Source organism: Malaya genurostris, chromosome 3 (genome assembly GCF_030247185.1).
Source record: "Malaya genurostris strain Urasoe2022 chromosome 3, Malgen_1.1, whole genome shotgun sequence".
NCBI lineage: Eukaryota > Metazoa > Arthropoda > Insecta > Diptera > Culicidae > Malaya > Malaya genurostris.
Window position 1 is genome coordinate 54,851,604 of NC_080572.1, and position 26,659 is coordinate 54,878,262.

General features: G+C 34.6%; 1 protein-coding gene across 1 annotated transcript in view; it reads right to left on the reverse strand.

The window, feature by feature from the left end:
* The window catches only part of LOC131434744 (frizzled-like), a 91,761-nt gene that overhangs the window by 13,639 nt on the left and 51,463 nt on the right, over positions 1-26,659 (reverse strand). The window contains exon 3 of the mRNA XM_058601820.1: positions 22,735-22,929. Coding sequence (XP_058457803.1) covers positions 22,735-22,929 — 195 coding nt within the window. The remainder of the gene's footprint in view (positions 1-22,734; positions 22,930-26,659) is intronic.

Here is a 26,659-nt window from a genome sequence, read left to right on the forward strand (position 1 = left end):
TCCTCAAAGGTGTTATCCTCATCGAACTTCCTGATTGCATTTCGCACGGCTTTTTCACTTATTCCTTCCATTTTTGCTATCTTTCTCAGTGACAGTCCGCGTTCTGTGTACCATTTGTGCACAATTTTTCGACGTTGTTCTGCTGAAAGCCCACGCATTTCGAAACAAACTAATGAAAATGAATAAACAACTGCACAAGTGGTTAGAGAATAGTGTAAACAACAGGACGCAGCCATAAAAATTGATTGATTCTGAACCATTGCGATATGGCAGCGGTTTTTGGTTGCGTCCATACTTTCTGGGACAGTCTTTAAAACTTTGAAGCATCGGTTTTACCAGAAAAATTTACACACGTTTTTATTTAATCACATATGTAATGAGGCACACATTTCAACACTTGAAAATACGTGAAAGTGTAAAAATTAACCATTTTCGGCGCTCGAATATGTTGGTCTCTGAACTATTTTTTGTCGTGAATACGACTTACTTTACTATGGGGCGCCTTTTCAAAATTTACCCTCTGAGAGTGATAAGTTTTTGATCGTGAATATCTCTTGTTGTGTCTAACGAATCAACATAATTTTTGCTACATGCCATCGGAAATATGATCACAATTTTATGATAAAACTTTCAGTTGTGGGACATATTCTCAAATAGCTCAAAATTAAACTTTTCTGAAATGTTTGGTATAAACGAGTATCAAAGAGGATAATTCATAAGGCGCGTTTGCCTTTCTCGTATTTTGAAAGCTCATAGCTCAGTGATCTGTAGAAGGATTTATATAATCTAACTAACAATAAAATCGAAAATTTTCAGCTTGAACGTGTATTGCAACAACATTGAAGTTTTTCAATAGTACACTATTGGAAAACCTGTTTGATTTAACCCATGACAGCACCAGCCAATCAGAACGCGAGATGTCTGCATCTATACAAGAGCATCCATATAAAAGTTGAGTCGTTCATTTTTCCTACCATTTGCTGAGCAACTCTTCCCGAAAAAAGACACACGATAGCAACATCAAGGACCTGTCGTCTCACTGTTTCGCGATCTGAATGCACGAGACATCGTCAGTACAATGACACCGAAAATCGGTAGAAAGGCAGCCAAAAAGTCCAGCAAGGCCCATTGCCGAAACAAGACACACACGAGAACCATCTCAGATCTCAATATTTCCTACCAAAAGATTCATCAAGATGGAAGTTAAATTAATTTGCACCGTCACTAACACATTCAATTACGAACGGCAATGCGAAAGCGAAAGTGATGATTTTGAACACATCTTTATACTAGTATACAAATATGCCGTGCGAAACAGAGTTGCCACGTATACAGATCAATATGTATTTTTGTCGTGATTACTTTAGTATGCGGCCGAAAACAAAAATAAACTAATTGTTAGAACAATTGTTTCCACTTGATTTGCGCATTCTACTTTCCAGGCGTATCAGAACTGGCTAAACTTAAAGCAATTTTAAATATTTCTTTATCACAGTGATGTGATCATCCTGAAAAGGACCGTTACCGGCCAATTCCAATACTTCGGCAGCCAAGTACTCCATCACTGCCGCCAGATAGACCGGTGCACCGGCACCGACACGCTCTGCGTAGTTTCCCTTCCGGAGCAGACGATGGATGTTGCCAACTGGGAACTGCAGATCAGCACGGTTCGAGCGGGACTTTGCCCTGCCCTTATCTGTTCCTCCTGTGTGCGTGTTTATGCGTAAAAATTCCACAAGATGCTGTTAACAGCTTGACAGCCAATTCAGTATTACTGGCTGCCGCTCTACTAACTCTCTCTTTTATATCGTCTCACAGTTTCCCGTTCTGCGATATTTTAACAAAGGGGACGTCCGTACACCGATACCAGTAGAAAGTATAAAATGAAATGTGATGTGAGAAATTGCGTCATTTAAGTTAAAGCAGCTACTCTGAACGTACGAGACACCGTCAGCACGATGGCACCGAAAACCGGTAGAAAGGCAGATTTGTACCGTCACTAACACATTCAATTACGAACGGCAATGCAAAAGCGAAAGTGATGATGTTGAACATATCTTTATACTAGTATGGGGTCGTGTGAAAATATGCCATGCCAAACAGGGTTGCCATATATACAGGTTAATCTGTATTATTATTATTATTATTATTATTATTATTATTATTATTATTATTATTATTATTATTATTATTATTATTATTATTATTATTATTATTATTATTATTATTATTATTATTATTATTATTATTATTATTATTATTATTATTATTATTATTATTATTATTATTATTATTATTATTATTATTATTATTATTATTATTACCATTATTATTACTAGAATGACTCTTGCATACCGAAGATCGTCGTTACATTTCAGACCAGGCCATTGCAATTGTCTCGTACTGAAATTTCGAGAAGAATCAGATATCTTCGAACTTCATAACTTCAATAAAAATAAACTTCAAATTTGTCGTACCTAGCCTCCTATATTAGCAAATTTAAAAGGAATTGTTTCAAGTTTGAAATATATAGTTGTAGAATAGTAGCTGTTTAATGTAACTAATCTGTACTTTAATGTAGGTGCATCGCTTCTAATTCTATTAGTGAAAAAGAGGAAAGCTTGCACAATTCATACAATCAATCAACTAACTGTTATTCGGAAAAGTGATGGGAGCGAGTCAGTTTTTTCGTATTCCAGTTATGTCTCTGACATTACCCACTCGCCTTTTTTGTCTCAAAATCATTTCTTTTCAAGTGTGTAGTACGTAACGTTTTCTTCTGATAGTTTTTTGAGTATAAAATATCAATAGCATCTTCATTGTTATAGTTCGAATGAATTTGCAAATTCTTAATATAAATGTGTGCTCTGTTACAAAACAATCAAGGTGAAGTTTTCGATTAGAAACATTCAGAATATTCAAATTAGCTTCCCTCTTTTTAGTTGATAATTGATCAGAATGGTTCTCGAAACTACGAAGAGATCAATCGTTTATCAAAATGAGATCCACTTCCGCAAAACGCTATGAGGGCTATCTTGCCTGTAAAAAAATATGATTTACAATCCGATAGTAAACTTTAGTATGAGAACGAATTATCTCAATAATATAACTAAACTTTATTTTATTTAAAATAAGGGTTAGAATATCCAAAAGATAAATAATTCTGCATGAGGAAATAATCTCAAAATATCGAATTCTGTCGTCGTGATAACAAATCAAAAGCGAAATAGTTATACAAGACGAGCTTCTCACTTAGTTGTTAGTTTAATATTAGAAATAGGATAACATCATACACATTTATCTCATCTGATTCTAATGAAGTTTGTTTGATTGCTGGTCATTTGAAGATGGATCTTTTAGAACGTTAGAGTGGACCGTTTCATCGAAATCCATTTCATTAAATAAGTCATTTCGCCTCAAGTATTATTTCGCCGAAAGAGTTTTTCAAAACATCGTACAAAACATAAATATCACTAAATTTATAAATTTGATAAAACGATCGTAAATGCTATGTAGTATTGAATGCCAGTCTAGAGACGATTGTACAATTCGGCGAAATTACCCGTACAGCGAAGTGAAATTTAACGAAATGACAATATCGGTGAACTGGCTTTCGGCCAAATTACCATGATCCATAGAACATTTCTACTAAAATTGAAATTTTCCACCAATAAAACAATGAAGTGAAAATTATTGTTCAACAGTTATTTTACTTTTAACGATATGTTTTAGTCTTGTTAAGTATTATAATGACAGTATAGAAATATTGTCAGGATATGATAGTTACATTTGATATTAGTTTGGTAGGGAAATGTCGTCAGGGTTGGGCCATTGCTTTTTGTTTTATATGACACGTGCTGCCATCGGTGTTATATCGCGGAAGTATTATTCTCAATGACAGCAAACTTTTCAGTATTATTCTTTTCAGACAGCAAACCGTGTAAAACAGCTCAAAGCTTGAACAAAAACGATGTCACCTCCAAAGTAAGTATTTATTTCTATTAAGTGGTTATTCATCAACAAATTCTTCAAAAGAAAATTTTATTTTTTCAACCTGTTCGCGTGTAGTGTTTCGCGATTTGACAAAAACGCTTGTTGTCTAGGTTGGGCCAATCGTGTAGTCAGGGTTGAGTCACATCACTTTTTTTTTGTGTAGTGTAATAGTAGTCTTGAGACCGTTTTTCGCTTGTTTTCAATTAGTGTACATCTTTTGTCGTATGTTCGAACCCCGGTTCTGGACGCTAAAGGAACGACCGAAATTAGCTCTGCGCCTAATTCGTATTACTGTTTTCGAAATAGTTGATTTCAACAACAAAATTTTCAAAATAACTATGAAATTAGTTAAAATTGAGAATTTACTTTGCTAGAAAAAACTTTTATTTTTAGACAATGTGTTTAGTTGGTAAAAATCCTGGACAATATCCAGCAATATTTCAGTCCAACACGAAATTCTTATTGATATTGTAAATTTGTGAATTTGTGCGCATTTGAAGCGATTGTGCGTAATAATGTTTTTTTTTACGCGGAACAATGAAGTGAGTTTCGATTGTTGCACTCTAATTGTATATGTCAAATGATGTTTTTTTGTATATTCCAACCATCCGGGCTACGCCGTCCGGTGTACTACTTGTATTCGGTTTTAGTTTTCCGAGTGCTCAAAGTTTTCAGTGAGAGAGACGATTTCGCGAAGTCGAATGAAGAAAACAGCGATTTAGAAGTAAAATTTTCAAAAAGGAATTTATGTTTCGCTTATGTCTTTTTCTCCAATACAACATCGTGTTTATACCTGCCAATATAGAAAAGATAACCGCGACGGAAAATTTTTTTTTGGTAGTAGTGTGCCATTTAGTGGCTAGTAGTCATTACGGTGCGTTATTTCGGCGACAGAGCGCCATATAACTGCAAATTGCAGAAACCAATTCAACCATTTATGTTGGTTGAAAACAACGTTTTATTTCTCTTATTCAACTAAAAATTAGTTGAATGGATATGAAGTGTGCCTTAGCTAAGAAATGACAGCACGTTTAATTGGTGAATTCAACTAAAAAAATAGCCATTTCAACAAATATTTTATTATTATTAAGGGAACTAGAATTAAAAAAAACTAAATTAGCAAAAGTAAGATTTTTTTAGTTGTCCCAAAAAATAACTAACCAAAATCAGAAAATCAACTAATTTTTTCGCAAAAATGCTAATTTTGGTCTTTCCGTGTATGTTCGAGCCCCGACCTGGAAGGATTCTTAGTGTCAGAAGAATCCATAGTACTAGCCATGCAATGATTCTGTACGCTAAGAATCGGCTGCGAAGTCTGTTGAAACAGAAAGGCCAAATTCCACAAAAGGAATGTAATGCTAAGACTTTGCTTGTACATCTGAAAAGTGTAAACAGGAGACGGAACATGTGTTCTGTGTACTTATGCAAACCGACTGACGTTAACGAACTCTGGGCCGCTAAAATAATTGAATAGTCGAAAAGGTTCGTTGATGATACTTTTCCTGAACATTCAGAAAACACTACAGAGTGATCGCATATATTTAGGTAGAACCATCACCTTGTGCTAGCCAGAAAGAAAACTCATGCTAGCTCTAACACTATTAGACGAGGTTTGCAAGAAGCCAACCTAAAAATCTAAGCTTAGTGCAAATTCAAATAGAAATACGGCTATGATAGGTGTGAAAACATAGGGGAAGCGTTTGGTTGAAGAAAACATTCTATAATGAAACAACCTTTTGGTCGTGGATTCAAATGAAACTTGTCTAGTTTGGAAACCGTTTCGGACACTGTCAAACAACCGGTGCTCCTCAGAGCGTGGACATGGTTGATTAGAGCTTTTTACGCCGAATTTGAAGGCAGTTAGAATAATCGAAAATTGCAAATGAAGTCAATTGAGAAGATGTTTGGACCTGATAATAGAAAACAAGTTCTTTAAGAGTACAATAATCTGGGACATAGTCGCGCATGGAAGATGGAAAATTGCATCGTAGTGGTCCTTCTTATCCTCCGATGCAAATTATGATTAGCACTCATGTAGGAAAGCATGTTCAAAATTCGGAAAAAAAATTTGTAAATTTTCAGATTGGAATAACTCACTCGAATCCTTATAATAAACAGAGTTTTGTACATTTCGCTGATTGACAGTTACTAATTCGTGCTTTTATTATTTTGTCCAGCATTTTTTCATTTTAAATCACTGTACAATATATAACATTATAATGCAGGGCATCGATTAAATTTGTTCCAAGGGCATATTAGACAAGTTGGTTTTTCTTTTCGTTTCGCCTTCGATTCAGCAGGACATAACAGATGATGTTAGGTAGGGTAAAATTTGAGCTTTAAGTCTGTCTGCTCATCGGTTTTTTAATAACCATTTATTGTAATATGAGTTAAAATTAAATTATTAAAATTTGAATTGGGTGTTCAGCCACAAGAGTTGACTTTTCAGCCCTATTATATACACGATTTATATATTACCGTGAAGACATCATTTGTTTCCGTAATTCTGTGATTTTTGTGTAAGGAAAATTTTAGGCCTACTTGAATTGTGTAATGGGGAAAAAGAACCTAAATTAAATTAAATTGGGTGTTCAGCCACAAGTGGTGAGTTTTCAGCCCTATTATATACATGATTTGGTTATTACCATGAAGACATCATTTGCTTCCTCAATTCTGAGATTTTTGTGTTTGGAAAATTGTAAACCTACTTGTATTGTGTAATGGGGAAAAGGAACTTATATACTAACTTACTAACTAATACAGAGAGCGAATCGATTCCATTGAAGATTGCATCGATTTTTGTCGGAATTTGCTTATAATATTATGTGACATTACATCTAATGGTTCTGTATTTGTGAGTCTGTGTAATTCATTTGTACTAAACCAGGGAGGACGCTTCAAGATCATTTTCCGAATTTCATTCTGAATCCTTTGAAGCGTTTTCTTCCTGGTGGAACAACGACTTGACCAAATTGGTACTGCATAAAGCATGGCTGGTCTGAAAATTTGTTTTAGACTAATAATTTGTTTTTTAGACAAAGCTTAAAATTTCTGTTTATGAGATGATATAAACATTTAATATATTTATTACACTTTGCCTGGATTCCTTCAATGTGATCCTTGAAAGTGAGTTTTTTGTCATACGTTAAACCTAAGTATTTAGCTTGATCAGACCATGTCAATTCCAAGCCATTCAATTTGAGAATGTGATTATTGTTTGGTTTAAGAAAAGAAGCTCTTGGCTTATGAGGAAAGATAATTAATTGCGTTTTTGCTGCATTTGGTTTAATTTTCCATTTTGACAGATAATCACTGAAAATATTTAAACTTCTTTGTAGGCGACTGCAGATCACTCTTAGATTTCACCTGTGGCTAACAGACTTGTGTCGTCACAGAATAGCGTTTTCTGACAACCAACGGGTAGATTTGGAATATCAGAAGTGAAAATATTATACAAGATTGGAGCTACGCTCGTACCCTGCGGAACACCGGCTCGTACGGGTAGCAATTCAGATTTACAATTCTGATAGCTACCCTGAAGAGCACGATCAGTTAAATAATTTTGAATCATTTTGATCAAACAAATAGGAAACTGGAAATCAGACATTTTTGTTAATAAACCTTTGTGCCAAACACTGTCGAATGCTTTTTCTATGTCCCAGAAGATTTATTTGCTTTTATCATGTTCGTTACTCTTATAAGTTGATGAGTAGTTGAATGTTCATGACGAAATCCAAACTGCTTGGTAAAAAAATTGAATTCTCATTTATATGAGGCATCATTCTCAACAAGATATTTTTTTCAAAAAGTTTACTGATAGAAGAGAGTAAACTAATTGGTCGATGCTGCTCAGCTGTTTATGTTGCACTGCCAGGTAGCATAACAGAAGACGGAACGTAAAAAAATGGTCCAGCCTTATCTAAAAAATTGATGAATTCCTGTTTTCGAGTGTTTGCCGAAAACTGTGTGCAGGCAGGGTAAGTTTGTATAACCATCAACTAACAAGACATTGAACTAGTTTTGAAACAAGTTTAGAAGATTTCAAACGTTTTGCGTCAACGGTGATTTGAAATACGAATGGCGATTTGAAATAAATAAAACTCATCAACTCATCAATACTTCCGGAAACGGAAGTCGGACCCCGATTAAATTAATTCCAATCTGTTCGCCATAACCCTTCCAAATTTCATTGACATTTTTAGCTTTCAAATAAGCCTAAGGTTATCAAAATTCGTTGAGGCATCTTCCAGAAAATTCAACGGATGATAAATGTGTGTTTAGTCGGATACGCCAGTTATACTATTATATTTTCAGAACCGCAAGTGAACTTCATCAAAAATTCAATAATAGCTTTCAAATGAGACTAAATTTGATAAAAACGATTCGATCTCTGCGAAAAATGAGCGATAAAAATATAACACATTTTGTGAGAGGTGCGTCACTTATACTTTTACATCTCCGGAATCAAAAGTGACAGCCATTTGATTTTTGAACTAGATCAATAGTGCTATAGTGGCAAACGAAATAGTTTCAAACGAAGCACTCACAGCCATTTTCTGATCTCGTCGAGCTGAGTCGAATGGTATATAACATTGTTGGTCTCCGAGGCATCTTTCGAAAGTCGCTTTTTCCAGAAACTCTATTATCTTTCCATGCAGAATGGTAACACACTTTTAATATTGAAGTTTCTATTATTGATCCCCCTGCAATTCCGCAGTCGGATATCTCAGGGACGGTTATTTAAAGGAGAATGGATATCATAAACTAATTTATTGCTCTTGAACTTAAAAATCTCATTTGTGTTGTACGCATGTATTCGTGATGGTTTTTTATGCTCAGATCACAGCATGCTGTGCGTTTGACTGTCAGCTTTCGTTTGTTCATTTGTTTGTGCGGCTGAAATTCTGCGTTTTCAAAATGTCACGTATTGAAAAAGGAAGTGAAAATTAAGATTCTGGACACATGGCTGAGTGAGAAGGGTATTACTATGCGAAAATTGGCGAAGCGGTTTAGAATTTATCATGCCAGTGTTAAAACCATCATTAATTTGGCTAACCCCTAAATGACCATACCTGCATCGGCCAGAAATAGTCGAAAACACGTTTTCGTTCGGCACGTCAGAAAAGACATTGCACTTCGTTGCAAAACAAAAAGTGTTCTGTAAGTAGCAGAAACTTTACGTCTGCTTAGCGGTTCAAATTGAACTGCCGAGTTTAGCACTAAGCAGTTCAATTTGAACTGCTCTGCACTGATGAGTCAAAGACGAAACGTAAAAATAATGAAAACGGTTATGTGCCCTAGCACAAAATTTGGCTAACCCCTAAATGACATCATTAATAGGTTTGGGGAACACTATTCTTTGGATGAGCTACCCGGAAGAGGAAGACAACCCGGTTGTTCCAACCCGAAACTGGACCAGAAAGTGGTATCTCTAATCATGAAGAACAAAACAATGTCAATACGTGATTTGGCAAGAAAGCAGGAACGAGTTCGGAATGATCCAGCGTATCAAAAGGCGAGATCACCTGAAGACCTACAAGAAGCAGAAAATCTCATATCAAAGTGTAGAACAGAAGAAGCGAGCAGCAACAAGGGCCCGGAAATAATATTCGCGTCTTTTGCAATGTTAGGATGTATGCGTTTTGATGGACGATGAGACTTATGTAAAGGAGGACTCAAAAACCCTCCCAGGTCCACAATACTTTACTGTCGTCGTTGAGGAGGATGTGAGCGATGCGGACAGGTCGATTCAAGTGGAGAAATTCGGTCGAAAGGTACTGGTATGGCAAGCATTATGTTCCTGGGGTTTGAAGTCAACCATTTTTTGCACTACCGGAACTATAAATGCAGAAATCTATCGATCTGAGTGTCTCCAGAAGAGATTGCTGCATTTATATAAGAAGCATAGTTCACCTCCACTGTTTTGACCAGATTTAGTGTCGGCTCACTATGCAAAAACCACTCTCAATTGGCTTAAGGGAAAAAAGTTCGAAAATTCGTGAAGGAATAATCTAAATTTGATCCGGTTTTTATTATGCTCAAGTTTAACCTCGTACAATAAAGGATCAATTTTAAATTTGAATAAAATATCGTTTTTTATCATAATTTGAAAGCAAATTTTGTGGATAGCTTATTTTCGATACACTCCTTAGAATTGCTTGAGAAACCTACTTTCAAACGGAGCCTACTAGCCTACTACTTTTATCTGAGATGGCTACATCGATTTCAACAAGCTTAAGCTCGTCTGAAAAGTACTTTTAAACCATTTATTAAGTTCTAAAATCAAATGGCTATCACTTCTGGTTCCGGAGATATAAGTGTATAAATGACGTAACCGACAAAACGCGTTATTTTTTATCGCCCTATTTTCGCAGAGATGTCTGAACCGATTTCAACAAGTCCAGTCTCGTTTTAAAGCTACTATAGAGGATATGTAATAGGTATATGACGTAATCGCCAAAATTTCTCGAAGATGCCTGATGCGATTTTGAAAAACTTAGACAAGGTTGAAAGCTACTATTAGGATATTTGTTAAGCTAACAAAACTAATAGTCGAGGCAAGGATCTTAAAAAATAATCAGGGTACTATTAAAGTGACACGAGAAAAGCATTGTCACATCACTAAGAGGACCAATTTTTTTTTACAAAAATTGTAAGTTTTCAAAGACATTGTAACTGTTTAACCAGTTTGGTTTCCATTACTAGTTTAAAACAGTGTGCAAATAAAACTTGGGAACCGTATTTTTTTATTATTTTCTTTTTCGGTTAATTTTCTTATTTTTGGAAAAGCATTCAACGTTTCTATCTGAGGACACATTGTTAAAAGTTTTCTTTCAACCTCCTACAAATTCTTTTTGGACACCATTACTTCACAGAGCTCTAAGATTTTTGCTAATATTTGTAAATCGTCTTAGCTGCAACTTCTTCATTTTCCGAATGACGAGAGTTTTGAGTTGAATCGGTCACTCGGTTTTGTCATACTAAAGACTTGTACAAAGTTCCATTCAACTGCCGAGAAAACCGATCCAAGATTTGCCTTCTTTTTGCAGGTAATTTCTGGAATTGTTCACAGGTTAAGTTGTGAACATTTTAATCAAAAATAATCTTGCAGAGCCCAACCCGAGAGGCTATCAACGCTAGAACCTTACCGGAAGGCCTTATCTTCCGTACAAAGTTCTGCAAAGCTTTACAATAGGTCGTTACTATGCACAAGAATTTGTTCATTATTCATTCGATTCCATGCAGATCCCACCACCCAATGAAACACACTGAAGACAGAGTCTAAAAAATGGCAAAAGTTTATAATTATATCCCCGTTTGTCTCCACCAGTGCCAGTAAATTATTCCCACCTTCGCACGCGCACCGCTCATCGCCATGTCGCCGTCAACTGTTCGAGCTATGCCTTATGCAAGCACCGCCACCACATGTTGGTGTGAAGCAAAAGAAAAAGTAGGACGATGCAAACCATTTCCACTAAGCGAGCCCCGAGCAACAGGGAATGCTCTCAACCATGTTCCTTTTTTTGCAGTCATGTTCAGCCGGATCGGCTGCCGTCTCCTTCCAAAAGCCAGTACCATTTTGCCCCGGCCCATGTTCAACAACAACAACAACAACAATTGGGTAGTTGGAATCGGGATTAAGTGCACGCAGTCGATTGAGGGAAAAAATGCAACGAATCGTGGTCTTTCAGTTGTCGTCATTGTCAACCGACGCGCAGCTAAGAAGACCTATTCACGCTGCCAGGAAAAAGAACAATGGATGCTCGGTGAACTTAAAGGTCTCGGTTCTTGTACTTCCACTGCTATAGATGGAATATTGTACGAGAGTTTTACAGGAAATGCAACGGTGCTGAACATTGTGAAATCCAGAATAAAATAATAAAATGAGCTAAATTTGACTGGTTCGTCGCTTGGTGGCTTAAGTCCCCCGAGCAGTTTCTAACAATCTGTCACCGAGTTCAATGGGTTTTGAAAAACTACCCAACGAATGGTCCATGTTGAAACTCCGTCCTCCCACTTATGACTGGTTGTTGAGGATCGCTCGCCAAACAAATATCCCCAAATGGATTTTAGAACGACGGACATAACAATTTCTGCGTGCATAAACATAACTTTGAATGGCTCGTTAGAGAGTTAGTCGCTACAGTCGTGCCAGCCGGTAACGAGCACTTCGGAGCGCTTTTGAATACAAATGGTACAAGTACCACAAACACAGGCCTCGGTGTAGGCTTGAATCAGTGACGACAACGTCACTGCCGAGTTCTCGATTGAAGTTGCAAATTATGACCGTTACACATTTACCATCGCCGTTGTTGATATGGCTCGCGTTGATATTTCGTGTTCGTGTTATATAAATATTTATTCAATGCACAGGAAACTGGTCATTGGATCAGCAACGTGATGGGAAAAGTTGATATGTCACATTTCTTAGCCATTCTTGCACGCGCTGTACTTCCTAGAAAGTCAATGTCCCTGAGCTGGTTGGTAGGGTGGTGATACACCAGCAGAAAAAAAGGAGCAAAACAATTGCCGCTCGGAACAGTTACAAGCGTGTTTTTCTCGCAATTCATTCCCCGAGTAGTATGTATGTACTTTGGTTTTGTCTTCTTCGTCAGCTGGCGAGAAACTTGCTTCGGTTGGGAAGCGGTCCGATGGAATTGAACAGCAAACTGTAGCACATCAAAACCGGTCCTAACAGATTGTTAGGAAATGTTGGCTCGACAAAAAAAAACCAATCAACTATGTTCCATGAACGACTAGCAAACAGTTGCTTCGGGTGCTACAACGGATGATCAACCGAATTACTGATCAACCGAGAAATGGGTCATTTTTATTTGATTTATTTTAACTGATTGATCTGGTCATTTTTGTGTGGCTAATGAATTAAATATAATTCAAGAAATTTAACAATGCAGCAGGTTTCTGTTCAATATTCGTGACTATGATCTTGTACATAAATCACAGAGTCAAGTTCCGACTATGGCTTAGATGAAATTGAGAGAATTTTTTGCAAGAACTCGTTTCCAAGAGAACGACTCAATGCAATTATTAACATTGAAATTTATGGAAATTTCTTGTTTGCGTTAGCGTGATTCGTGATAATTTTAGCAGATGGCATACTAATTTTATCGTTTTTTTTCTGTTGTTCACTAATAACGATGGAGAATGATGACATGGATTGAACACCAAGTTTTCTAAGGTCAGACTGTTCACGTAGCCTCAAACAATCAATTTATCTTGTAAAAGCTTGTAAAGGGTGATTTTTTAAGAGCTTGAGAAATTTTTTAAACAATAAAACGCATAAAATTTGCAAAATCTCATCGGTTCTTTATTTTAAACGTTAGATTGGTACATGACATTTACTTTTTGAAGATAATTTCATTTAAATGTTGACCGCGGCTGCGTCTTAGGTGGTCCATTCGGAAAGTCCAATTTTGGGCAACTTTTTCGAGCATTTCGGCCGGAATAGCCCGAATTTCTTCGGAAATGTTGTCTTCCAAAGCTGGAATAGTTACTGGCTTATTTCTGTAGACTTTAGACTTGACGTAGCCCCACAAAAAATAGTCTAAAGGCGTCAAATCGCATGATCTTGGTGGCCAACTTACCGGTCCATTTCTTGAGATCAATTGTTCTCCGAAGTTTTCCCTCAAAATGGCCATAGAATCGCGAGCTGTGTGGCATGTAGCGCCATCTTGTTGAAACCACATGTCAACCAAGTTCAGTTCTTCCATTTTTGGCAACAAAAAGTTTGTTAGCATCGAACGATAGCGATCGCCATTCACTGTAACGTTGCGTCCAACAGCATCTTTGAAAAAATACGGCCCAATGATTCCACCAGCGTACAAACCACACCAAACAGTGCATTTTTCGGGATGCATGGGCAGTTCTTGAACGGCTTCTGGTTGCTCTTCACTCCAAATGCGGCAATTTTGCTTATTTACGTTGCCATTCAACCAGAAATGAGCCTCATCGCTGAACAAAATTTGTCGATAAAAAAGTGGATTTTCTGCCAACTTTTCTAGGGCCCATTCACTGAAAATTCGACGTTGTGGCAGATGAAATTATCTTCAAAAAGTAAATGTCATGTACCAATCTAACGTTTAAAATAAAAAACCGATGAGATTTTGCAAATTTTATGCGTTTTATTGTTTAAAAAAGTTCTCAAGCTCTTAAAAAATCACCCTTTATTTTCCAGAGAAAGAGCTTGCTTCAGCTAACAATTACTTTGGAGTAGGAAAATGTTGTATTGGTAAGTATTTCACTTTCCGGTCGATTGATGGATGAAAATAACAAAAAAGAATCTTTTTTAATATACCTAGTGGTGTAATGATGCCTTTATCGTATTACTTATCTTTCAAAAATACCACTAGAAGATTCTATGAAGAAACTTTTTTTTAATCATGAATAAAATAAGAAACCACTGTTAAATTTTCATGTTCAAATTGCGATGGAAATCATAACTCCAATTATTTGAAATGTCCTGTCAGGGAAAAAAATTTAAATGATCGTTCGCTTAGACAACAAGTCAAATCAACGACCCTAAATTTACAGAACATACCTGAAAATCAAAAAACCGTTACAAATGCCACGCCTAATTCTTCTAAGGCACTTATTTCTTCGAATTTAAAACAAAAAATAGGTACGCCTTTCAATTGGTTTTCGAACGTAAATCAATTAATGGCAGGTAGATCGACCTCGTCATCATCTTCTTCTAATGACAGTTATGCTTTGGTAACAGGTAGACAAATACCTCTTAATTCTTCTAATGTAAATAATCACAACACAGGAACGCCTTCTAGTTCATCTTCTAGCGAACACAACTTATTAATAGGTAGATCGGCCAAATCATCTTCTTCTAATGGCAGTTACACTAGTGTAACAGGTGCCATTCGCTTCTTTAAACGAAGTCGATTTAGGCGATATAACTGAAAATAAAATGATCTACCTACAAGATCAACTTTTTCAAATGATCATCCGAATGAATTCGACTTCATCCCTTTTTGAAGCATTTCAAATCGGATGGCAATTTGAAAATAATATTATAATGAATTTAAAATTTTACAGTGGTGTTAAATAATTATTTGAATATTTTAAATTGGAATGCTCGATCTTTAAAATCGAGTGAAGATGAATTTTATAATTTTCTCAAAGTTCACAAAATTCATATTGCCATTGTGACAGAAAATTTTCTTCAACAAATTGTCAAATTGAAAAGTAATCCACATTATGTGGTTAATCGATTTGAAAGGTTTACTGGAATGGGTGGTGGAGTTGCCATTTTTGTCCAACGGCAAATAAAACCTCGAGTTTTATCTTCTTTAAACATTAAAGTTATTGAAAGCTTGGGAGTCGAAGTTGAAACCATTCATGGAATTTATTTCATCGCTGTAGCATATTTGCCATTCCAATGCACCGGCGAACAATTGAATTTTTTAAAGGCGATTTGCAAAAACTCACAAGTTATCGACCGAAATTTTTCGTAATAGGGGACTTAAATGCAAAGCATGTCCAGTGGAATTGTAGGCAAAATAACAGTAATGGAAAAATACTTCATAATCAACTCTTAGCTGGTTACTTCACAGTCCTTCATCCCAGTAATCCGACTTACTTCTCTTCCGTGAAAAATTCTTCTATATCGTTTAAATTCTTCTACAATTGATCTGGTTCTAACAGATCAAACCACATTTGTAGTGAACCGATTACACATGCTGACTTTGACTCAGATCATCTTCCTGTAACATTCAGACTTTTCAACGAAGCTATAATTAATCCAATTAGTTCTATATTCAACTATCATAGAGCTAATTGGTTGGATTACAGATCTCACATTGAAAATCATGTGGATCATGGAACTATTTTAGAAAATTCTGCAAACATCGACACAGCAATAGATAATTTGAATCATTACATTATCGAAGCTAGAAATCTTTTAGTTCCCAAAGCTCAAACTAAATTAAATTCTCCTATCATCGATGACAATCTTCAACTGCTCATTCGGTTGAAGAATGTTCGTCGACGACAATATCAACGTTCTCGTGATCCTACTATGAAAAACATAGGAATTACAAAAAGAAATTAAACATAAATTTACACTTTTGCGAAATGAAAATTTCGCTAATGAAGATGAACAAATAAAACCCTATTCTAAACCTTTCTGGAAACTTTCTAAGGTTCTTCAGAAACCTCAGAAACCAATTCCTGCTCTCAAGGAAGGAAATCTAATACTTCTTACAAATGGATAAAAAGCTCAAAAATTGCTCAGCTTGCTTGATCAAATTAAGTCAATTATTAGGAAACTCAAAAACATGAAGGCTCCTGGTAATGATGGAATCCTTAATATTCTTGTTAAAAATCTTCCCGATGTTGCATTGAGACTCTTGGTTAAAATTTTCAACAAGTGTTTTTCTTTAGCTAACTTCCCAAAAAGATGGAAAAACGCTAAAGTAATTCCTATCCTCAAACCTGATAAAAATCCAACAGAAACATCAAGTTATCGACCAATTAGCTTACTTTCTTCTATCAGTAAACTTTTTGAAAAAAGTATTTTGTTGAATGATGTCTCATATAAATGAGAATTCAATTTTTTTACCAGAGCAATTTGGATTTCGTCATGAACATTCAACTACTCATCAACTTGTCAGAGTAACGAACATGATAAAAGCAAATAAATATTCTGGGTTATCCACTGGCGTTGCTCTTTTAGTCAAAGAAAAAGTATTCGACAGTGTTTGGTACAAAGGTTTAATAGCAAAAATGTCTGATTTCCAGTTTCCTATTTATTTGATCAAAATGATTTAAAATTATTTAACTGATCGTACTCTTCAGGTTAGCTATCAGAATTGTAAATCTGAATTGCTACCCGTACGAGCCGGTGTTCCGCAGGGTTCGAGTGTAGCTCCAATCTTGTATAATATTTTCACTTCTGATCTTCCAAATCTACCCGTTGGTTGTCAGAAATCGCTATTCTGTGACGACACAAGTCTGTTAGCCACAGGTAGAAATCTAAGAGTGATCTGCAGTCGCCTACAAAGAAGTTTAAATATTTTCAGTGATTATCTGTCAAAATGGAAAATTAAACCAAATGCAGCAAAAACGCAATAAATTATCTTTCCTCATAAGCGAAAAGAATTTCTTTACTTAAACCCAACAATAATCACATTCTCAAAATGAATGGCTTGGAATTGACATGGTCTGATCAAGCAAAATACTTAGGTTGAACGTATGACAAAAAACTCACTTTCAAGGATCGCCTTGAAGGAATTCAGGCAAAGTGTAATAAATATATTAAATGTTTATATCCTTTTATAAATAGAAATTCTAAGCTCTGTCTAAAAAACAAATTGTTAATTTATTAACAAATATTCAGACCAGCCATGCTTTATGCAGTACCAATTTGATCAAGGTGTTGTTCCACCAGGAAGAAAACGCTTCAATTGATTCAGAATAAAATTCTGAAAATGATTTTGAAGCGTCCTCCCTGGTTTAGTACAAATGAGTTACACAGACTCACAAATATAGAAGTGTTAGATGTAATGCCAAATAATATTATAAGCAAATTCCGACAAAAATCGATTTCCCTACACAAAAATCTCAGAAAAAGTCATTTTCCCTACACAAAAATCTCAGAAAAGTCACCACTTGTGGCTGAACACCTAATTTAAATCTTAATAATTGAATTTTAACTCATATTCCCATAAATAGTTACTTTAAAAAAAATATGGAACAAATCCCTAGAGGCAGAGCCCGCAATCAGTATCAAACTTGGGTGATCGTTCTGTCAATTGAACTATTATAGATGTGATGAAACACAACTCTTAAGACAATCCAATCGAACTAGAGCATCCTTGTAATCTTATGTAGCACGCAATTTTTAACATGTTGTCTTCATTACAATTGCAATATTGACAATATTATCATTATTGGAAAGCTAACGGCTCACTTTGAAAAGTTATTGAAAGTTAATAAACTTTAAAAACTAAATAACAAACCAAGTTTCGAAATTCAAAGTGAAAGTAAAGTCTTGGAATTATATTCCTTTTGGAATTTGAACATTCTGTTTCCCCATACCTCGAAGCCGATTCTAATTATACAGAACCGTTGTCAGGGTAGTCAGGTTAATCTACGCCAATTGGCTTGTAAAACCAAGGCCTTACGGACTGAATGGCCAACACGGGCAGAAATTCAAAGTACCTTATTTTGAATCCATCCAAATATTAGTTGAATTAATCATGAGACTTGCCTCTTTCATACAGAAATGTTTTGCAATAACTGTGAAAATCGATTTTGGAATCGAGGCCCTGAGCGCTCTTTTTGCCTTTCTCGTATAAAAAGGTTATGCAATCACTTGAAAAACCGACTATTGAAAATTGGCTTTGAGGGCCAAGTGACAATGTCTGTGTGTGTATGTATCAAATAATCTCACTAGGTTTTCTCGGAGATGGCTGAACCGATTTTGACAAACTTCAAATGAAAAGTCTCGTGGTCCCATACGGAATTCCTGAATTTTATCCGGATCCGACTTCCGGTTCCGGAGTTATAGGGTAAAGTGTGTTCAATATTGTACACCGTCACTTAAACCGGCGGAACAAAAACCATAAAAAGATTCTAAACAATACCCAAAACCGTTATTCCCAATCTTAGGGTCAAATGAAAATGGTCCTTCCAAAAGTTACTGCATATTTTCGGATGCAACAAAAATTTAAATCATCGTTTCAAGTACGATGGCAAAATCGTACTAAATTTTCAACATTTGAATAAAAACTAGTAGAGTTTGTATGTCATGTTGTAGCCGTACGAACCGACTCCGATTATACCGGTTCTCGGGATCCGGTGCATATAATAGTGAACCTACGCGAGCAAAGCACTGTTTCGTTCTGTATGTTATACTAGTTAATGCACAAGCAATCCCTTGTTTTCTTCAAAAAATCGAGAGAAACATTTTGAATAGAATTCCACTGTATTATATATAACAAAGACATCATTACACCACCAGGTGGAATAAAACAGATTTTCAAATGTATACCATTCGATTAAGTTCGCCAGGGTCGGCAAATGTGTATGTATGCAATATTTTTGTGCACTCAGTTTTCTCGGAGATTCAAATAAAAGTTCTTGTGGTCTCATAGAAAACTTCCAAATTTTGGATCAATTCTTCAAAATTTTGATTAAAATGAAAAGTTCCGAAGTTATATTCGATTCGATTTTCCGGAATTACAGAGTCATAGGTGTGAAAATTTAAATTTCAGGAGTGTTTTACCTTTCCATAGAAAGTACAATCACTGCGAAAACCGAGGACCGGAGGACCAAATGTTGTATACCACTTGTGCACTTATTTTTCTCTAAAATGTCTGAACCGATTTCAAAAAACTTAAAATTCTAATGACAGGTCTTGCAGTACCATAAAAAGTTCTTAACTTTTATCCAAATTCGATTTGCGGTTCCAGAATTACAGGGTGATTGAAACATAAAAACGATAATTTGTATGCTAATTCCGTAGAAATGGCTGAGCCCTTAATCCAAAATTTAGGTTGAAATTAAATGTCTTAGGATATCATAGAAATATCCCAAATTTAATTTATATCCGACTGACAGTTCCGGAGTTACGAGTGATAACTTCTAAAAATTCAATTTCTGATTGTTTTTATAAGTAACCATGCAAAACGAAGCGCATACTTTAGAACTAGTTAATACTAGATGTTGTAAGTTAATGACCAAACAATCTCAATTCCGAAAGTATCGGAAACAATGATTAAACACATAGGGTAAGGGCTCCCTATTTCATCTCATTTGTAAGAACGTCGCCTCAAAACCGTGATTTAGCCAATAAAATCACTTTAAATTTTTCATATTACTGCTTCATTCGCCTTGCTCCAAGTTAAGAAATGATTCACATTTCTTGAAAATTTAACTAATATTCATGAAACGGCTAAAACACTTATGATGTGTTCACTACTCTGCTCCTAATTTCATCTCAATGGATTTATCTCCATCCTATCGTTGGTCCTTTATTCATCCTATAAATTAGTAATGGCGACAGCAATCAAAACCAAAAATTCCACTATTCCACTCTCAAGTTCAAAATGTCAGAATTTTTCTTAAAAACGGCCTAATGCCAACTATGAGACAACACACGATATTTTCAGAAACCAATCTGGAATCATTTCAACGTTTAAAAATTTTTCGGTCGTTTCCGTTACCGTTCGCTTTAAATTTAAAATTTTATTGCAAAGTTAATTTGGTGAACTTTAAATAAAACCAAAACGGAATTGTTACTATTTAGGTATTAGCCCTTCTTAAAACCAAATGCAGAGCCAGAGATGCCATTTATACAGATTTATCTGTATTGTATAGATTTTTGCGTTCGCATACTGATTTAAATCAATGTACAGATTTTATATATATTTCCTAAATTTAATACAGATTTGTACAGGTTCATAAAAAGTGTGAAGTAAAAAAAATAGATCTTTCGCTCTGAGTATCTATTAGTATTTGATTGCAGTGATTCTTTAAAAGTTTATTAATCAACGGATTAATCACATGTTAAAGTGGATATCTTTTATGCAGATTATTGATTATGATTAACACCATTTTATTAGTGAAAACAAATTGAGCAGATATAGACTTTCTATTCAAAGAAATACATATTTTCTATGAAAATATCTGGCATCTCTGTGCACAGCCAATGAAACACACACACTTCACAGCGTTTTGTTGAAGTATAGCGGAATGAAACCAGTGCTACTAGATTTGTCACAATGGTTATTTCAATAGTATTTAACACGCTCTTTCTGGTAATATTCGAAACCGAAATAGTTTTTTGCAATATTGATATCAATAATATAATTAAACTAATGTCACGGATACCAAATATATACTTTTTGATGATAATTTGAAGAAGAAAAACATTATGAGATAACTTGGCAACTTTGCGAAACCAAATGAGATGAAAACAAAGCGCAATCAAGTGAGCTAAGTGAAAAACTTTCATCTCATAATTTTGAAGATTTTTGTTGCTTGTCGTGTAATTTTTGAAGTTTTTAAACGTTAATTAAACAAGTGGCAAGTAAAAATTACTAATTATGATGTCATCCAGCATTCAATAGTAGTGTAATTGAGCGAAATAGTGATCATGTTTTGAGGCGAATCGATTAGTAGATATTCAGAAACATGACGAACTGTAAATCATGAGACGAAAATGTGTCCTAAATTGAAAAGTAAGTTTATTTTAAATGAAAAAAACGATCACCGAAAAATTGAAAACCATTTCTTTCAATGGGAAAGTATGACAATAGCTCTTATAATCATTTTAAAACATTTTACAGTTTGGTTCAGGTACGTCGTAAAATATTATTCATGTTCAAAGTAATGAGGTGACGGGATGAGATGGAAATAGGAGCTCAGATGAAATAGGGAGCCGTTACCCTAGAATTGCAACTTACTTTGACTTATCGTATACGTTGCGACAAATTATTCCAAGCATAGATTCAAAGAAAGAATTTATGGTCCGATAAATTGTAACGAAATTTCATGCGGATACGACTTCTGGTTCCGAATTGAAAGGTGAAGGTAGGTAAAAATTTCCAACTATCACTTTGCAAAGATTTCACGAAGCTGTGCTAAAAACTGTTCCATCATGTAAGTTTCCGTTAGTTGATGTCAAGGTGGAACTGTTTTGGTTGTACTGATCCCCAGTTACCGGTTCCGGAAATACCTGAAAAAGTGAAACCTAAGAAAATCATTTTTATTTCTCAGGAAAAGTTAAACCGATAGCTAAATGAATTGATTTTTACTTTTCGGTAGTAACGAAATAGTGGAAGTAGTGGAATCCAAAAGTATAAAAAACGGAACACTTTCCAATATTTCAAGGAAAAGGTAACCAACTATTCACAAACTTAGACTCAAAGGAATCCAATACAGGTCTTGTTTCTTTATGGCCATGCAAATTTGCTGTGTTATTTTGATACCATAATAATTCATTTTTGAGAAAAATCTTTTTGCTTTATTGTTCATTTAAAAACGTATCGAGCACCCTTCTTATCTTAGAAACCGTTCATAAATCACGTAGCTCGAGATATAGCGCTTTTCTTTCTTTGGGACAACACGGTACAGCGCTGCACATAATTGTGAATATAATTCATCATTCGCAGAAAAAACTTGTCCAAAAAAATATGTAATTCATATCCATAAGAGGTTCTAATGTAGTAAATTCAGTGAGCGTATTTCTTCGAAGGGTTTTCTTAATGACTAATTCGATACTACTTCGAATTTTTCGTTGAACCTTAGGTAGTAATAAGAACCTATAAAAACGAAGTTCTGTTCTTCAAGAAATAAACCCATAGGGTGTGTCATACTGCCTTGTTGGAAAAATAAATTATTCAAACATGGGGGTATTTGCTGAATGTTAATGCCAAAACTTTGACTTTGCGTATTAAATTAAAGGCAAAAATTAACTAGAATTTCAATGGATAAATTGTTGAAGCGTTGCAACATCTTATGGCGCCACTGTTAAATAATAATGATGATTATTGCTGATATGTAATTAAAAGTTGGAATGTTCATCTGCTCGGCACTTGAACTTTTATCATATAATAAGGGTTAAATATGTGCAATGTGCGAAAAAGTAATAAGAAATAAACTTCTTCAACTGACATAGACAACCTCCGAAAAGTAGGTCACAAAAACCAAATCCCCTCAACGACTACACGTACAACTAATAAACAAACTATAATTAATTCGTCCTACCTGTGTGATGGTCGCCAGCATCTGCATCCGGCCCAGTTTGATGTGTGGCTGGAACGGCTCCCGGCACGCTACCGAATCACCGGCCCCCAGTCCGGCCACGTAGGCACAGCCAACGATCAGATAGCAGATTGCAAGGAACACAATCGGCCGCTCCGGATATCGAAAACGCGACGAATCGATCAGAAACGTAAGCACCTGTAAGCAAAGCGGAACAAACAGCAACAGAAAAAAAACAGTTTAAAAACTTTATTACGACCGTTTCGGCTAGAGGAAAAAAACGACAACTGGACAGATTTAATTTCGGTCCATCAATCAGATTCATTTGAATACGGACTTTGCCCAACAAATCGATGGAAGTCGGTCGTAAATCCGTCGGTCGGTTGGACCGGGTTCGGATGGCACAAGCAATGCTGATTCGTATCTTGACTTCAGTCATTTGGTCTTCATTTACCGTTGCGAATGAGTTTGTAAAATTTTGCGACAGCTTCGCTTATTTTGCATTCGTTGCAAATTGGAACAAAATATGTGATGCAAGCGCTGATTTGCCGATTTCGTTTAGCCGAACAAATGAGGCCCACACGTCCACTGGCAACTTTCCGGTGCCCAGCCCCAGCAAAGTGGCTATAAATTCATGAGTTCTACATCCCCATCGGGTCGCCTAATGAACTCCTATATTCATTAGCGGATATTCCCAGCCACGATCGAACGTTGACCATCAACATCCCAATACCCGGGCCCGTAAGAAGAACGAACAGCGAACATGTGCTCCGGTTTTTCTGCTACCAAACCTGCGGTTACTCGTGGTTTCTCTTTGCTAGTTCAAGATGCAGGTAGATGACCGTTCCTACGTCCATTCATCAAACCGAACCTGCTGCCAGCCACTTCTGGAAGCTGAGTCGGACAGGCCGGTCCCGACGCCTGGAAGCTTGTTTGTGATGTTTGCATTCTCTGGTCTCGCGGACACCGGCTACCCGGTTAACCTTGCCGTAGAAAACAAGTGGAAGAAAAAAAAATGGCAGCTCTTAATCAATCTATGCTGAGCGGTTCGCAATAATAGTGGTGTAGCAATTTTGATTTCCTGCTCTTCGGGTTCATCCTTGCTGGGAATTCGATTCGTGGGTTGGTCACTTTTTCTTTCTTTGTTTGTATCTCGTGGTGTTCATGATTTGCCAAAGATTATTAATCTTCAGTGGTGTCTCATATCGGAAATGTGATTCCGGATTGTTTTGTGAAATCTATCTTGGCGATTAACAGCGTAGAGCGTTTCCCTGATTTCGCAATTTTGATATGCGGTTATTTATGGCACAACGGTTTGAACTGTTGACCTTTTCTTTTCATTTCTTGAATTTATTCGCGCGTTCGGCACGTTCCCATTTAATATTACAATGCTTTACATATTGTTTTTGTCATATAATTTTGGTTCTTTTTAAATATTCGGGCTTAATTCTTAATAATTAAATGGCTTAACTGCTTAAAAGTCTCAACTGTCATAACTAGTATTATAACTGGCTCAATAGTTTTAAATGTTTGAACTGTTTTAACTGTTTTAATTATTTTAACTATTTTAACTGTTGGAACTGTTTTAACTATTCTAACTGTTTTAACTGTTTTAACTGTTTTAACTGTTTTAACTGTTTTAACTGTTTTAACTGTTTTAACTGTTTTAACTGTTTTAACCTTTTTTACTGTTTCAACTGTTTTAACTGTTTTAATTGTTTTAACTGTTTTAACTGTTTTAACTGTTTTAACTGTTTTAACTGTTTTAACTGTTTTAACTGTTTTAACTGTTTTAACTGTTTTAACTGTTTTAACTGTTTTAACTGTTTTAACTGTTTTAACTGTTTTAACTGTTTTAACTGTTTTAACTGTTTTAACTGTTTTAACTGTTTTAACTGTTTTAACTGTTTTAACTGTTTTAACTGTTTTAACTGTTTTAACTGTTTTAACTGTTTTAACTGTTTTAACTGTTTTAACTGTTTTAACTGTTTTAACTGTTTTAACTGTTTTAACTGTTTTAACTGTTTTAACTGTTTTAACTGTTTTAACTGTTTTAACTGTTTTAACTGTTTTAACTGTTTTAACTGTTTTAACTGTTTTAACTGTTTTAACTGTTTTAACTGTTTTAACTGGTTCAACTGTTTTAACTGTTTTAACTGTTTTAACTGTTTTAACTGTTTTAACTGTTTTAACTGTTTTAACTGTTTTAACTGTTTTAACTGTTTTAACTGTTTTAACTGTTTTAACTGTTTTAACTGTTTTAACTGTTTTAACTGTTTTAACTGTTTTAACTGTTTTAACTGTTTTAACTGTTTTAACTGTTTTAACTGTTTTAACTGTTTTAACTGTTTTAACTGTTTTAACTGTTTTAACTGTTTTAACTGTTTTAACTGTTTTAACTGTTTTAACTGTTTTAACTGTTTTAACTGTTTTAACTGTTTTAACTGTTTTAACTGTTTTAACTGTTTTAACTGTTTTAACTGTTTTAACTGTTTTAACTGTTTTAACTGTTTTAACTATTTTAACTGTTTTAACTGTTTTAACTGTTTTAACTGTTTTAACTGTTTTAACTGTTTTAACTGTTTTAACTGTTTTAACTGTTTTAACTGTTGTAACTGTTTTAACTGTTTTAACTGTTTTAACTGTTTTAACTGTTTTAACTGTTTTAACTGTTTTAACTGTTTTAACTGTTTTAACTGTTTTAACTGTTTTAACTGTTTTAACTGTTTTAACTATTTTAACTGTTTTAACTGTTTTAACTGTTTTAACTGTTTTAACTGTTTTAACTGTTTTAACTGTTTTAACTGTTTCAACTGTTTCAACTGTTCTAGCTGTTTAAACTGTTTGAACTGTTTGGACTGTTTGAACTGTTTTAACTCTGTTAACTGTTTGAACTGTTTGGACTGTTTGAACTGTTTTAACTCTTTTAACTGTTTTAACTGTTTTAACTGTTTTAACTGTTTTAACTATTTTAACTGTTTTAACTGTTTTAACTGTTTTAACTGTTTTAACTGTTTTAACTGTTTTAACTGTTTCAACTGTTCTAGCTGTTTAAACTGTTTGAACTGTTTGGACTGTTTGAACTGTTTTAACTCTTTTAACTGTTTTAACTGTTTTAACTGTTTTAACTATTTTAACTATTTTAACTGTTTTAACTGTTTTAACTGTTTTAACTGTTACAACTGTTTTAACTGTTTTAACTGTTTTAACTGTTTTAACTGTTTTAACTGTTTTAACTGTTTTAACTGTTTTAACTGTTTTAACTGTTTTAACTGTTTTAACTGTTTTAACTGTTTTAACTGTTTTAACTGTTTTAACTGTTTTAACTGTTTTAACTGTTTTAACTGTTTTAACTGTTTTAACTGTTTTAACTGTTTTAACTGTTTTAACTGTTTTAACTGTTTTAACTGTTTTAACTGTTTTAACTGTTTTAACTGTTTTAACTGTTTTAACTGTTTTAACTGTTTTAACTGTTTTAACTGTTTTAACTGTTTTAGCTGTTTTAACTTTTTTAACTGTTTTAACTGTTTTAACTATTTTAACTGTTTTAACTGTTTTAACTGTTTTAACTGTTTTAACTGTTTTAACTGTTTTAACTGTTTTAACTGTTTTAACTGTTTTAACTGTTTTAACTGTTTTAACTGTTTTAACTGTTTTAACTGTTTTAACTGTTTTAACTGTTTTAACTGTTTTAACTGTTTTAACTGTTTTAACTGTTTTAACTGTTTTAACTGTTTTAACTGTTTTAACTGTTTTAACTGTTTTAACTGTTTTAACTGTTTTAACTGTTTTAACTGTTTTAACAGTTTTAACTGTTTTAACTGTTTTAACTGTTTTAACTGTTTTAACTGTTTTAACTGTTTTAACTGTTTAACTGTTTTAACTGTTTTAACTGTTTTAACTGTTTTAACTGTTTTAACTGTTTTAA